Source organism: Protomyctophum bolini (genome assembly GCF_963924005.1).
Source record: "Protomyctophum bolini genome assembly, chromosome: 17".
NCBI lineage: Eukaryota > Metazoa > Chordata > Actinopteri > Myctophiformes > Myctophidae > Protomyctophum > Protomyctophum bolini.
The window spans coordinates 41,553,742-41,566,315 of record NC_137878.1 but is presented as its reverse complement, the minus strand read 5'-3'; the positions used below and the strand labels follow the sequence as shown (position 1 = coordinate 41,566,315).

The 12,574-nt window shown below is 45.8% G+C and overlaps 1 protein-coding gene across 1 annotated transcript in view; it reads left to right on the top strand.

Annotated features, from left to right (window-relative positions):
• eepd1 (endonuclease/exonuclease/phosphatase family domain containing 1) overlaps nucleotides 1–12,157 on the top strand; it is a 59,844-nt gene extending 47,687 nt beyond the window's left edge. The window contains exons 8-11 of the mRNA XM_080787283.1: nucleotides 1,889–2,020; nucleotides 5,322–5,481; nucleotides 8,597–8,791; nucleotides 11,491–12,157. Coding sequence (XP_080643409.1) covers nucleotides 1,889–2,020; nucleotides 5,322–5,481; nucleotides 8,597–8,791; nucleotides 11,491–11,954 — 951 coding nt within the window. The 3' untranslated portion in view covers nucleotides 11,955–12,157. The remainder of the gene's footprint in view (nucleotides 1–1,888; nucleotides 2,021–5,321; nucleotides 5,482–8,596; nucleotides 8,792–11,490) is intronic.
• Nucleotides 12,158–12,574: the final 417 nt, after the last annotated feature.

Sequence of the window (12,574 nt, the reverse complement as noted above, 5' to 3'; positions counted from 1 at the left end):
CAGTATGCTAACATAACATTTAACCTTTAACATTTAACCCAACCAGGTCAGTATACTAACATAACATTTAACCTTTAACATTTAACCCAACCAGGTCAGTATGCTAACATAACATTTAACCTTTAACATTTAACCCAACCAGGTCAGTATGCTAACATAACATTTAACCTTTAACATTTAACCCAACCAGGTCAGTATACTAACATAACATTTAACCTTTAACATTTAACCCAACCAGGTCAGTATACTAACATAACATTTAACCTTTAACATTTAACCCAACCAGGTCAGTATGCTAACATAACATTTAACCTTTAACATTTAACCCAACCAGGTCAGTATACTAACATAACATTTAACCTTTAACATTTAACCCAACCAGGTCAGTATGCTAACATAACATTTAACCTTTAACCTTTAACATTTAACATTTAACCCAACCAGGTCAGTATACTAACATAACATTTAACCCAACCAGGTCAGTATACTAACATAACATTTAACCCAACCAGGTCAGTATACTAACATAACATTTAACCCAACCAGGTCAGTATACTAACATAACATTTAACCCAACCAGGTCAGTATACTAACATAACATTTCAGTCTAATTTCTACTTGTTGAGGAAATTGTCAATATCTTACATTTAGTCATAGCTTATACCGGTAGTTTAATGTTTTTTATTCAGTGAAAAAAGGTAGTCGACGAACATTTTCCGTCATAGTTTTAGGGCCGATTCATACTCCTATTTTACCGCTGTTTCGGCGCTGTAGTGCCGAAATGATATCGGCTCGTCAGAAATTTTTCAGTAGCACCGAAGAGTCGACTTTAGGACGGTACCCGCCCCCCTCTACCTAGAGGCCTACATTTAACAGAATGGTGTGCAGGCCCTACCTAGAGGCCTACATTTAACAGAATGGTGTGCAGGCTCTACCTAGAGGCCTACATTTAACAGAATGGTGTGTGGGCCCTACCTAGAGGCCTACATTTAACAGAATGATGTGCAGGCTCTACCTAGATGCCTACATTTAACAGAATGGTGTGCCGGCCCTACCTAGAGGCCTACATTTAACAGAATGGTGTGCAGGCCCTACCTAGAGGCCTACATTTAACAGAATGGTGTGTGGGCCCTACCTAGAGGCCTACATTTAACAGAATGGTGTGCAGGCTCTACCTAGATGCCTACATTTAACAGAATGGTGTGCCGGCCCTACCTAGAGGCCTACATTTAACAGAATGGTGTGCAGGCCCTACCTAGAGGCCTACATTTAACAGAATGGTGTGTGGGCCCTACCTAGAGGCCTACATTTAACAGAATGGTGTGCAGGCTCTACCTAGATGCCTACATTTAACAGAATGGTGTGCCGGCCCTACCTAGAGGCCTACATTTAACAGAATGGTGTGCAGGCCCTACCTAGAGGCCTACATTTAACAGAATGGTGTGCGGGCCCTACCTAGAGGCCTACATTTAACAGAATGGTGTGCAGGCCCTACCTAGATGCCTACATTTAACAGAATGGTGTGCAGGCCCTACCTAGATGCCTACATTTAACAGAATGTTGTGCAGGCCCTACCTAGAGGCCTTCATTTAACAGAATGGTGTGCGGGCCCTACCTAGAGGCCTACATTTAACAGAATGGTGTGTGGGCTCTACCTAGAGGCCTACATTTAACAGAATGGTGTGTGGGCTCTACCTAGAGGCCTACATTTAACAGAATGGTGTGCAGGCCCTACCTAGAGGCCTTCATTTAACAGAATGATGTGCAGGCCCTACCTAGAGGCCTACACCAGCGAGTTGAGAAAACAGGCTTGAAAAGGTTCACTTCTATTACACCTAGCTGCATGTTTAACTGTGACTCCATTTCCCATGGTCCTCTCTGTCCTCAGGGAAGCAGCTACTGCGGCTTCCTGTGGGACACTTCCTGTGGCATCGACCTGAAGGACACCGCCATCTTGGAAAGCACCGTCGTCAACGGCAACGCCTGCCCCGCCCCCCGGCCGTACCTGGCCCGCTTCCTGGTGAGTACTGAGTACTTGTACTCCTTCCTGGTGAGTACAGAGTACTTTTACTCCTTCCTGGTGAGTACAGAGTACATTTACTCCTTCCTGGTGAGTACATTTAGTGTACTTTTAGTACTACTGATGATCTGAGCGGAGGCGTATTTACTGTAAAGAGACCACAAACACCAGACCTCAGAACTATTAGCCTGGAATTCACCTCTGCTTTCTATGGCAGAGGCAGAACTATTAGCCTGGAATTCACCTCTGCTTTCTATGGCAGAGGCAGAACTATTAGCCTGGAACTCACCTCTGCTTTCTATGGCAGAGGCAGAACTATTAGCCTAGGACTCACCTCTGCTTTCTATGGCAGAGGCAGAACTATTAGCCTGGAACTCACCTCTGCTTTCTATGGCAGAGGCAGAACTATTAGCCTGGAACTCACCTCTGCTTTCTATGGCAGAGGCAGAACTATTAGCCTGGAACTCACCTCTGCTTTCTATGGCAGAGGCAGAACTATTAGCCTGGAACTCACCTCTGCTTTCTATGGCAGAGGCAGAACTATTAGCCTGGAACTAACCTCTGCTTTCTATGGCAGAGGCAGAACTATTAGCCTGGAACTCACCTCTGCTTTCTATGGCAGAGGCAGAACTATTAGCCTGGAACTAACCTCTGCTTTCTATGGCAGAGGCAGAACTATTAGCCTGGAATTCACCTCTGCTTTCTATGGCAGAGGCAGAACTATTAGCCTGGAATTCACCTCTGCTTTCTATGGCAGAGGCAGAACTATTAGCCTGGAACTCACCTCTGCTTTCTATGGCAGAGGCAGAACTATTAGCCTGGAACTCGCCTCTGCTTTCTATGGCAGAGGCAGCTCCCGGCAGGATCTAGACGCAACTGCGCGACATGCGACTAATTAAAACTTGGCTTATGGCCAGCCTAATAAACAGTGGATTGTGCCTGATTCTGCCTGCACTATTCATTATGTTTAATTCGTCTTTTTAATGCCACTAGAAACATCCGTGACTTACACACTATATCTCATTTTAACACGGCAATCCTGTAGTATTATACCCAGTCCTGATGGTGCCGATTTTGACCAATCAGAGTGAATCTGGCGACATCACTTCCGGTTCAACAGACCTCCAGATTTTGTCCAAAAATCCCACAAATGGTTACACACTATGGGCTGTATTTTGCGTGTCTTAAGTACCAGGTCTTATTCCCTAACTTGAGTAAACTAAAGACCTGGAGGCGTGATCAATGCTCTTTGGCCACTCAGAATAGCCAAATGGCATTGACCACGCCTCCAGGTCTTTAGTTAGGGAATAAGACCTGGTACTTAAGACACGCAAAATACAGCCCTATATCTCTATAGAGCGTCGCAGTCCCTCCCCCTTTCATGACGACGCCAGGCCCAGGAAATGAATCCCAATGCATTTTCCCTCATAGACATTTCAAAATGTATTTATTTAAAGACCTTTTAAGTGTCGTACGAAGCCAACTCGAGTCGTGACAAATCATGACAACACACACAATATTTTGGACCAAACAAATAATTCCTAAGAAGAAAAACAACAAAAAAAAGTGTTGTATAACCTGCCGTTTTTTTTCTATTTTCTAATTCTTTGTTCGGCCCAAAACATTGTGTTTGTTGTCATGATTTGTCACGACAAGAGTTGTCTTTGTCCAGCGGCGTAAACGTCTTTAAATAAATACTTTCTGAAAAGTCTATGAGGGAAAATGAACGGGGATTTATTTTCCGGGTCTCTCGAGGGGGCGGGACTGCGACGCTCTATAGTCATGTGTTCAAGACGGATCCGTCCGATATTTCAGATCCCATCCTAATTGGCTAACATTGTCTTTCAACGTTTGCACGATTGGCCCGTTTTGAACAAAAAGCCTCAAATCATGAAATCACTTTGTTTATGATTTATAGATCTGCACTCCGGAGGTGACGTAGATGTTGTTTATGTTTTATAGATCTACACTCCAGAGGTGACGTAGATGTTGTTTATGTTTTATAGATCTACACTCCAGAGGTGACGTAGATGTTGTTTATGTTTATAGATCGGTTCTTCAGAGGTGACGTAGATGTTGTTTATGTTTTATAGATCTACACTCCAGAGGTGACGTAGATGTTGTTTATGTTTATAGATCTACACTCCAGAGGTGACGTAGATGTTGTTTATGTTTATAGATCTACACTCCAGAGGTGACGTAGATGTTGTTTATGTTTATAGATCTACACTCCAGAGGTGACGTAGATGTTGTTTATGTTTATAGATCTACACTCCAGAGGTGACGTAGATGTGGTTTATGTTTATAGATCTGTTCTTCAGAGGTGACGTAGATGTGGTTTATGTTTATAGATCTACACTCCAGAGGTGACGTAGATGTTGTTTATGTTTTATAGATCTACACTCCAGAGGTGACGTAGATGTTGTTTATGTTTTATAGATCTACACTCCAGAGGTGACGTAGATGTTGTTTATGTTTATAGATCGGTTCTTCGGAGGTGACGTAGATGTGGTTTATGTTTATAGATCTACACTCCTGAGGTGACGTAGATGTGGTTTATGTTTATAGATCTACACTCCAGAGGTGACGTAGATGTTGTTTATGTTTTATAGATCTACACTCCAGAGGTGACGTAGATGTTGTTTATGTTTATAGATCTACACTCCAGAGGTGACGTAGATGTTGTTTATGTTTATAGATCTACACTCCAGAGGTGACGTAGATGTTGTTTATGTTTTATAGATCTACACTCCAGAGGTGACGTAGATGTTGTTTATGTTTATAGATCTACACTCCAGAGGTGACGTAGATGTGGTTTATGTTTATAGATCTACACTCCAGAGGTGACGTAGATGTTGTTTATGTTTATAGATCTACACTCCAGAGGTGACGTAGATGTTGTTTATGTTTATAGATCTACACTCCAGAGGTGACGTAGATGTTGTTTATGTTTATAGATCTACACTCCAGAGGTGACGTAGATGTGGTTTATGTTTATAGATCTACACTCCAGAGGTGACGTAGATGTTGTTTATGTTTATAGATCTACACTCCAGAGGTGACGTAGATGTTGTTTATGTTTATAGATCTACACTCCAGAGGTGACGTAGATGTTGTTTATGTTTATAGATCTACACTCCAGAGGTGACGTAGATGTGGTTTATGTTTATAGATCTACACTCCAGAGGTGACGTAGATGTTGTTTATGTTTATAGATCTACACTCCAGAGGTGACGTAGATGTTGTTTATGTTTATAGATCTACACTCCAGAGGTGACGTAGATGTTGTTTATGTTTATAGATCGGTTCTTCGGAGGTGACGCTGGTCAACGTCCACATGGCCGCTCCCCCTCCCATCCAATCAGGAGAGACCACCGGCGCCAACGGGAAGACCCACGTCTTCAACGACCAATCAGCATCTCAGCAGCGCCTCGCGCCCTGCATCCAGGAAACACTCAAAGGTCGGTCCGCTTGACAGTAGAACGGACTGATCCCATTGGTTGACAGGTGGTCCTGCCCCCCCCCCTCCTCTGTGTGTTCAGTAGTCTCTCTCTCTCTCTCTCTCTCTCTCTCTCTCTCTCTCTCTCTCAGTGTGTTCAGTAGTCTCTCTCTCTCTCTCTCTCTCAGTGTGTTCAGTAGTCTCTCTCTCTCTCTCTCTCTCTCTCTCTCTCTCTCTCTCTCTCTCTCTCTCTCAGTGTGTTCAGTAGTCTCTCTCTCTCTCTGTGTTCAGTAGTCTCTCTCTCTCTCTCTCTCTCTCTCTGTGTGTTCAGTAGTCTCTCTCTCTCTCTCTCTCTCTCTCTCTCTCTCTCTCTCTCTCTCAGTGTGTTCAGTAGTCTCTCTCTCTCTCTCTCTCTCTCTCTCTCTCTGTGTGTTCAGTAGTCTCTCTCTCTCTCAATTTTCAATTTCAAAAGGCTTTATTGGCATGATAAATATGTTTTACATTGCCAAAGCGTACATACAACAAAACAAAAGTCAATAAACATCCCAACAATAATGAACAACAAGCAATACAGTAACAATGAAAATAAATTAACAAACATAAACATAAACATAACAGCAACTTAATGACCCTGTTCAGACAGATATACCTGTCTCTTCTGTCCACTGGCTGTCCCTCAGTTGATGACAACTCCATACATATTTTGCTGCCAAAACTGTGCATTTGGACTGTTCTCCCAGAACATATTGGAGTGATGAGTTATTAATGGTGGATTCAAATTCTTTATATTTTCTTTAAATTTAGGGAAGAATGATTCTCTGATGTCTTTATACTTGTCGCATTGTAACAGAAAGTGTAGTTCCGTCTCCACCTCCCTTGAGAGCAGAGTGAACACAGTCTTTCTTCTCTAGGCAGCCAGTTCTGTCTGTGTCTGCCTGTTTCTATTGCCAGGCGGTGGTCGCTGAGTCTGTACATAGTCAACATCTTCCTCAGTTTTGGATCAGTAACAGTGGTCAGGTAGTTTGCCACTGTGTATTCTCGGTTGAGGGCCAAATAGCATTCTAATTTACTTTGGGTTTTTGTTGTGTTTTTCCAATATGTGATATAATGTTCTTGTTGCATTTTGATAATTTGGTTAGTGGAGGTTGTTTTAGTCAGGGGAGGGGTGGTGGGGGTAAGACTCAGGACCATCTGACTGAGGGGGACTCCTGCTCATGTTCTCCTCTTGGCATTTTAAGGCCTGGTGATGGTAGGAGGTGGGGTCACTATTTTGAAGGTGCTTATGGAATTTTAATTTTCTGGATGTTAATTAGGAGAGGGAATTGGCCAAGTTCCGCTCTGCATGCATTATTTGGAGTTTTTCTTTGAGTTTTTAATATATATTTACAAAATTCTGTGTGAATAGTCTCAATTGGATGTTTGTCCCAATTACAAAATTCCTGATTTGGCAGGGGACCCCACACTTCACTACCATACAGGGCAATTGGCTCAATAATTGATTTGAAAATCTTCAGCCAAATTCGAATTGGAATGTTAATTTTGATAGATTTTCTAATCATATAGAAAGCCCTTCTTGCTTTTTCCCTCAGGTCATTCACAGCCATGTTAAAATTCCCTGTGGGACTAATTTTTAACCCCAGGTATGTGTATGTGTGTGTGTGTGTGTGTTCTATGTTGGTGCAGCCAAGTAAAACCGTTTCTGGAAAACCATGACTTTTGTCTTTTTCATATTGACTTTCAGGGCCCAGGTCTGACAGAAGTGTTGCAAATGATCTAGGAGCTGCTGTAGTCCTTCTTTACAGTTGGACAGCAGCACCAGATCATCTGCAAACAGCAAGCATTTATTTCTTTGTTCCCGAGGGTAAGGCCAGGTGCTGATGAATCCTCCAGTGATTTTGCCAATTCATTTATATAAATGTTGAACAGGGTTGGACTTAGATTGTTGCCCTGCATTACTCCTCTACTTTGGGGAAGAAATCTGTTCTTTTGTTGCCAATTTTTACTGCACATTTATTATTTTGATACATTGTTTTAATAATATCATATGTTTTCCCCCCCCACACCACTTTTTCAAATTTGGAATAGCAGGCCCTCATGCCAAATCGAGTCAAATGCCTTTTCAAAATCTACAAAGCAGGAGAAAAATTTGGATTTGTTTTGATTAACGTGTTTTTCTACAAGGGTGTGAAGCGTGTAAATGTGGTTTTTTTGTGTTTCTTTGTGCCAAATTGGTGTGATTGGAGCATATAGATTCTCAAAGTGGCTCTGCCATATGTCTCCATTTTGAATCGCCAATTCTTCTCTATATGGTTTGTTCAATTTATTCCAATGATCCCAGAATTGATTTGTGTCAATAGATTCCTCAATTACAGTGAGTTGATGTTTGATGTGTTGTGTTTTCTTTGATCTGATGGTGTGATGGTATTGTTTTAGAGTGTTCCAATATTGATGTCGTACCTCCTGATTCTCCGGTTCTCTATGTTTTTGGTTAGATAGGATCCTCAGTGCTTTCCGTAGATTTCTGCATTCAGAATCAAACCATTTTTCAGTTTTCATATTTTAGTTTTTAAATGTAGGTGAATTTAAGTTTGATAAGGTTGCCAAATTGTCAAATACATGATTTATATCTTGTACAGCCATGTTTACACCTTCTTCGTTTTGAGGATATGACTGGATAAGAAAAGTATTTAGTAGTGATTGAATTTTGTGATTGCCAATTGCATGCTGATAATCATTTAGGCTGTTTTTGTTCCATCTGTAGGGCTGTTCTAATATGTATAGTGGACTGTTTTCAACTCCATTGAGGTGTGTTTGTGTTTGGTTTAAGTACAGAGTTATTTTGCTGTGATCAGATTGAGGCGACAAAGGACTGACTGTGAATGCCCTGAGGTGCACTGGATCTATGTCTGTTATCATATAATCAACAGTGCTACTACCAAGATGGGAACAATGCGTGTACCTTCCATACGAGTCGCCTCGTTCTCTCTCTCTCTCAGTGTGTTCAGTAGTCTCTCTCTCTCTCTGTGTTCAGTAGTCTCTCTCTCTCTCTCTCTCTCTCTCTCTCTCTCTCTCTCTCTCTCTCTCTCTCTCTCTCTCTCTCTCTCAGTGTGTTCAGTAGTCTCTCTCTCTCTCTCCAGGGGAGAAGGACATGGTGGTCCTGGGGGACTTCGGGCTGCCCCCCCTCTCCTCCTCGCTGGACATCCTGAGGAAGGAGAAGCTGTGCCCCCTGGTGGCCGCCTCGCAGAACACCAACATCAGCACACGGTGCCCGCTGGGCAGCGCCAGCCTGGACAACATCTGGGTCAGCCGAAGCCTCAAGAAGACCTTCACAGGTACAGGGGGGGGGAGGAGGGGGGAGAGGGGGGGGGGGGAGGAGGGGGGAGAAGAGGGGGGGTTCAAGCCTGGACAAGCCGCAGCCTCAAGAAGACCTTCACAGGTACAGGGGGGAGAGGGGGGGGAGGGAGAGGAGGGGGGGGGTGGAGGGGGGGGGGGCGGGAGAAGAGGGGGGGGGAGAGGAGGGAGAGGGGGGAGAAGAGGGGGGGTTCAAGCCTGGACAACATCTGGGTCAGCCGAAGCCTCAAAAAGACCTTCACAGGTAGAGGGGGGAGTTATCTATGCCACCTATCTATGCCAGCTACGCTTATAAACGTAGCTATAGGCTAATGACACCTATCTATGCCATCTACGCTCATAAATGTAGACAACCGTTTAATCCGTTTAATCCATATATGAACGCGCCGTCCGTTTGTTTACCTTTTAGCATTGCTCCGGCTAGCATAGCCCCTCCTCCTCCTAGCATAGCCCCTCCTCCTCCTAGCATAGCCCCTCCTCCTCCTAGCATAGCCCCTCCTCCGTCACCACCAGCGATGCAATTTCTAAATCCAGCTCCGTTGAGCCTCCACTATAACCAGGTTTTCAAAGCGCCTCATGTCCTAATGTTAAAGAGCTGTCCATGGTTAAAGAGCTGTCCATGTCCTAATGTTAAAGAGCTGTCCATGGTTAAAGAGCTGTCCATGTCCTAATGTTAAAGAGCTGTCCATGGTCCTCATGTCCTAATGTTAAAGAGCTGTCCATGTTAAAGAGCTGTCCTAATGTTAAAGAGCTGTCCATGTTAAAGAGCTGTCCTAATGTTAAAGAGCTGTCCTAATGTTAAAGAGCTGTCCATGTTAAAGAGCTGTCCTAATGTTAAAGAGCTGTCCATGTTAAAGAGCTGTCCTAATGTTAAAGAGCTGTCCATGGTCCTCATGTCCTAATGTTAAAGAGCTGACCATGTTAAAGAGCTGTCCATGTTAAAGAGCTGTCCTAATGTTAAAGAGCTGTCCATGTTAAAGAGCTGTCCATGTTAAAGAGCTGTCCTAATGTTAAAGAGCTGTCCTAATGTTAAAGAGCTGTCCTAATGTTAAAGAGCTGTCCTAATGTTAAAGAGCTGTCCATGGTCCTCATGTCCTAATGTTAAAGAGCTGTCCATGTTAAAGAGCTGTCCATGTTAAAGAGCTGTCCTAATGTTAAAGAGCTGTCCTAATGTTAAAGAGCTGTCCTAATGTTAAAGAGCTGTCCTAATGTTAAAGAGCTGTCCTAATGTTAAAGAGCTGTCCATGTTAAAGAGCTGTCCTAATGTTAAAGAGCTGTCCATGTTAAAGAGCTGTCCTAATGTTAAAGAGCTGTCCATGTTAAAGAGCTGTCCTAATGTTAAAGAGCTGTCCATGGTCCTCATGTCCTAATGTTAAAGAGCTGTCCATGGTGCACCCCGACGATCGTAAATCATTGGTGATTCTGTATCGCATCGCTGAGCTAATGTAGCTGGTTGTTCTGCTAGCTAAAGGCTGCGGGCTAATGTAGCTGGTTGTTCTGCTAGCTAAAGGCTGTGGGCTAATGTAGCTGGTTGTTCTGTTAGCTAAAGGCTGTGGGCTGTGTTGTGATGAGTCGTTCCACCTTCCTGTTTAACCCGGAAGGACAACAAGCTCCTTATAGTGGGCCTGGACGGGCGGCCCCTGGGGCAGTACCAGCATGCTAACATTAGGGGTGTGTGTGTGTGTTACAGGCCACTGCGCGGTTGTCTGGGGCAGTACCAGCATGCTAACACTAGGGGTGTGTGTGTGTGTTACAGGCCACTGTGCGGTGGTCTGGGGCAGTACCAGCATGCTAACACTAGGGGTGTGTGTGTGTGTTACAGGCCACTGCGCGGTGGTCTGGGGCAGTACCAGCATGCTAACACTAGGGGTGTGTGTGTGTGTTACAGGCCACTGTGCGGTGGTCTGGGGCAGTACCAGCATGCTAACACTAGGGGTGTGTGTGTGTGTTACAGGCCACTGCGCGGTGGTCTGGGGCAGTACCAGCATGCTAACACTAGGGGTGTGTGTGTGTGTTACAGGCCACTGTGCGGTGGTCTGGGGCAGTACCAGCATGCTAACACTAGGGGTGTGTGTGTGTGTTACAGGCCACTGCGCGGTTGTCTGGGGCAGTACCAGCATGCTAACACTAGGGGTGTGTGTGTGTGTTACAGGCCACTGTGCGGTGGTCTGGGGCAGTACCAGCATGCTAACACTAGGGGTGTGTGTGTGTGTTACAGGCCACTGCGCGGTGGTCTGGGGCAGTACCAGCATGCTAACACTAGGGGTGTGTGTGTGTGTTACAGGCCACTGTGCGGTGGTCTGGGGCAGTACCAGCATGCTAACACTAGGGGTGTGTGTGTGTGTTACAGGCCACTGCGCGGTGGTCTGGGGCAGTACCAGCATGCTAACACTAGGGGTGTGTGTGTGTGTTACAGGCCACTGTGCGGTGGTCTGGGGCAGTACCAGCATGCTAACACTAGGGGTGTGTGTGTGTGTTACAGGCCACTGCGCGGTGGTCTGGGGCAGTACCAGCATGCTAACACTAGGGGTGTGTGTGTGTGTTACAGGCCACTGCGCGGTTGTCTGGGGCAGTACCAGCATGCTAACACTAGGGGTGTGTGTGTGTGTTACAGGCCACTGTGCGGTGGTCTGGGGCAGTACCAGCATGCTAACACTAGGGGTGTGTGTGTGTGTTACAGGCCACTGCGCGGTGGTCCGGGAGGGTCTGACCAACCCGTGGATCCCGGACAACTGGTCGTGGGGGGGCGTGGCCTCGGACCACTGCCCCGTCGTGGCCGAGTTCTTCACCACGGACCCCCCCCAGCACAAAGGACCCCCCAGGGACCCCCTCCTCGCCGCCCACAAAGCCCCCAAGGACCCCCTACACCTCCACAAAGCCACTAAAGACCCCCTGCACAAAGTTCACAAAGCTCCCAAGGACCCCAAGGAGCCCCTCCACCTCCACAAAGACCCCAAGGAGCCCCTCCACCTCCATAAAGACCCCAAGGACCCCCTCCACCTCCACAAAGACCCCAAGGAGCCCCTCCACCTCCACAAAGACCCCAAGGAGCCCCTCCACCTCCACAAAGACCCCAAGGAGCTGAGCAGGAGCGGAGTGGCGGTGGTCGACAGAGGGGACGCCGCGCCCAAACACGAGCGGTGATGAAATGCTTCTTTTGAAAAAAAACAATAAATTAATACAAAGAAAGAAAGAGACGGTGAAACGTTTAGCGTGGTTCCACTACAGAACGTTTAGCGTGGTTCCACCACAGAACGTTTAGCGTGGTTCCACCACAGAACGTTTAGCGTGGTTCCACCACAGAACGTTTAGCGTGGTTCCACCACAGAACCGCCCAACTCTGACGTCCTTCACAAACATCCTACGCCCTAGGAGACACACATCCTACCCTCTTAGGAGACACACACACATCCTACCCCCTAGGAGACACACATCCTACCCTCTTAGGAGATACACACACATCCTACCCCCTAGGAGACACACACACATCCTACCCCCTAGGAGACACACACACATCCTACCGCCTAGGAGACACACATCCTACCCCCTAGGAGACACACATCCTACCCCCTAGGAGACACACATCCTACCCCCTAGGAGACACACATCCTACCCCCTAGGAGACACACATCCTACCCCCTAGGAGACACACATCCTACCCTCTTAGGAGACACACATCCTACCCTCTTAGGAGACACACACACATCCTACCCCCTAGGAGACACACATCCTACCCCCTAGGAGACACATCCTACCCCCTAGGA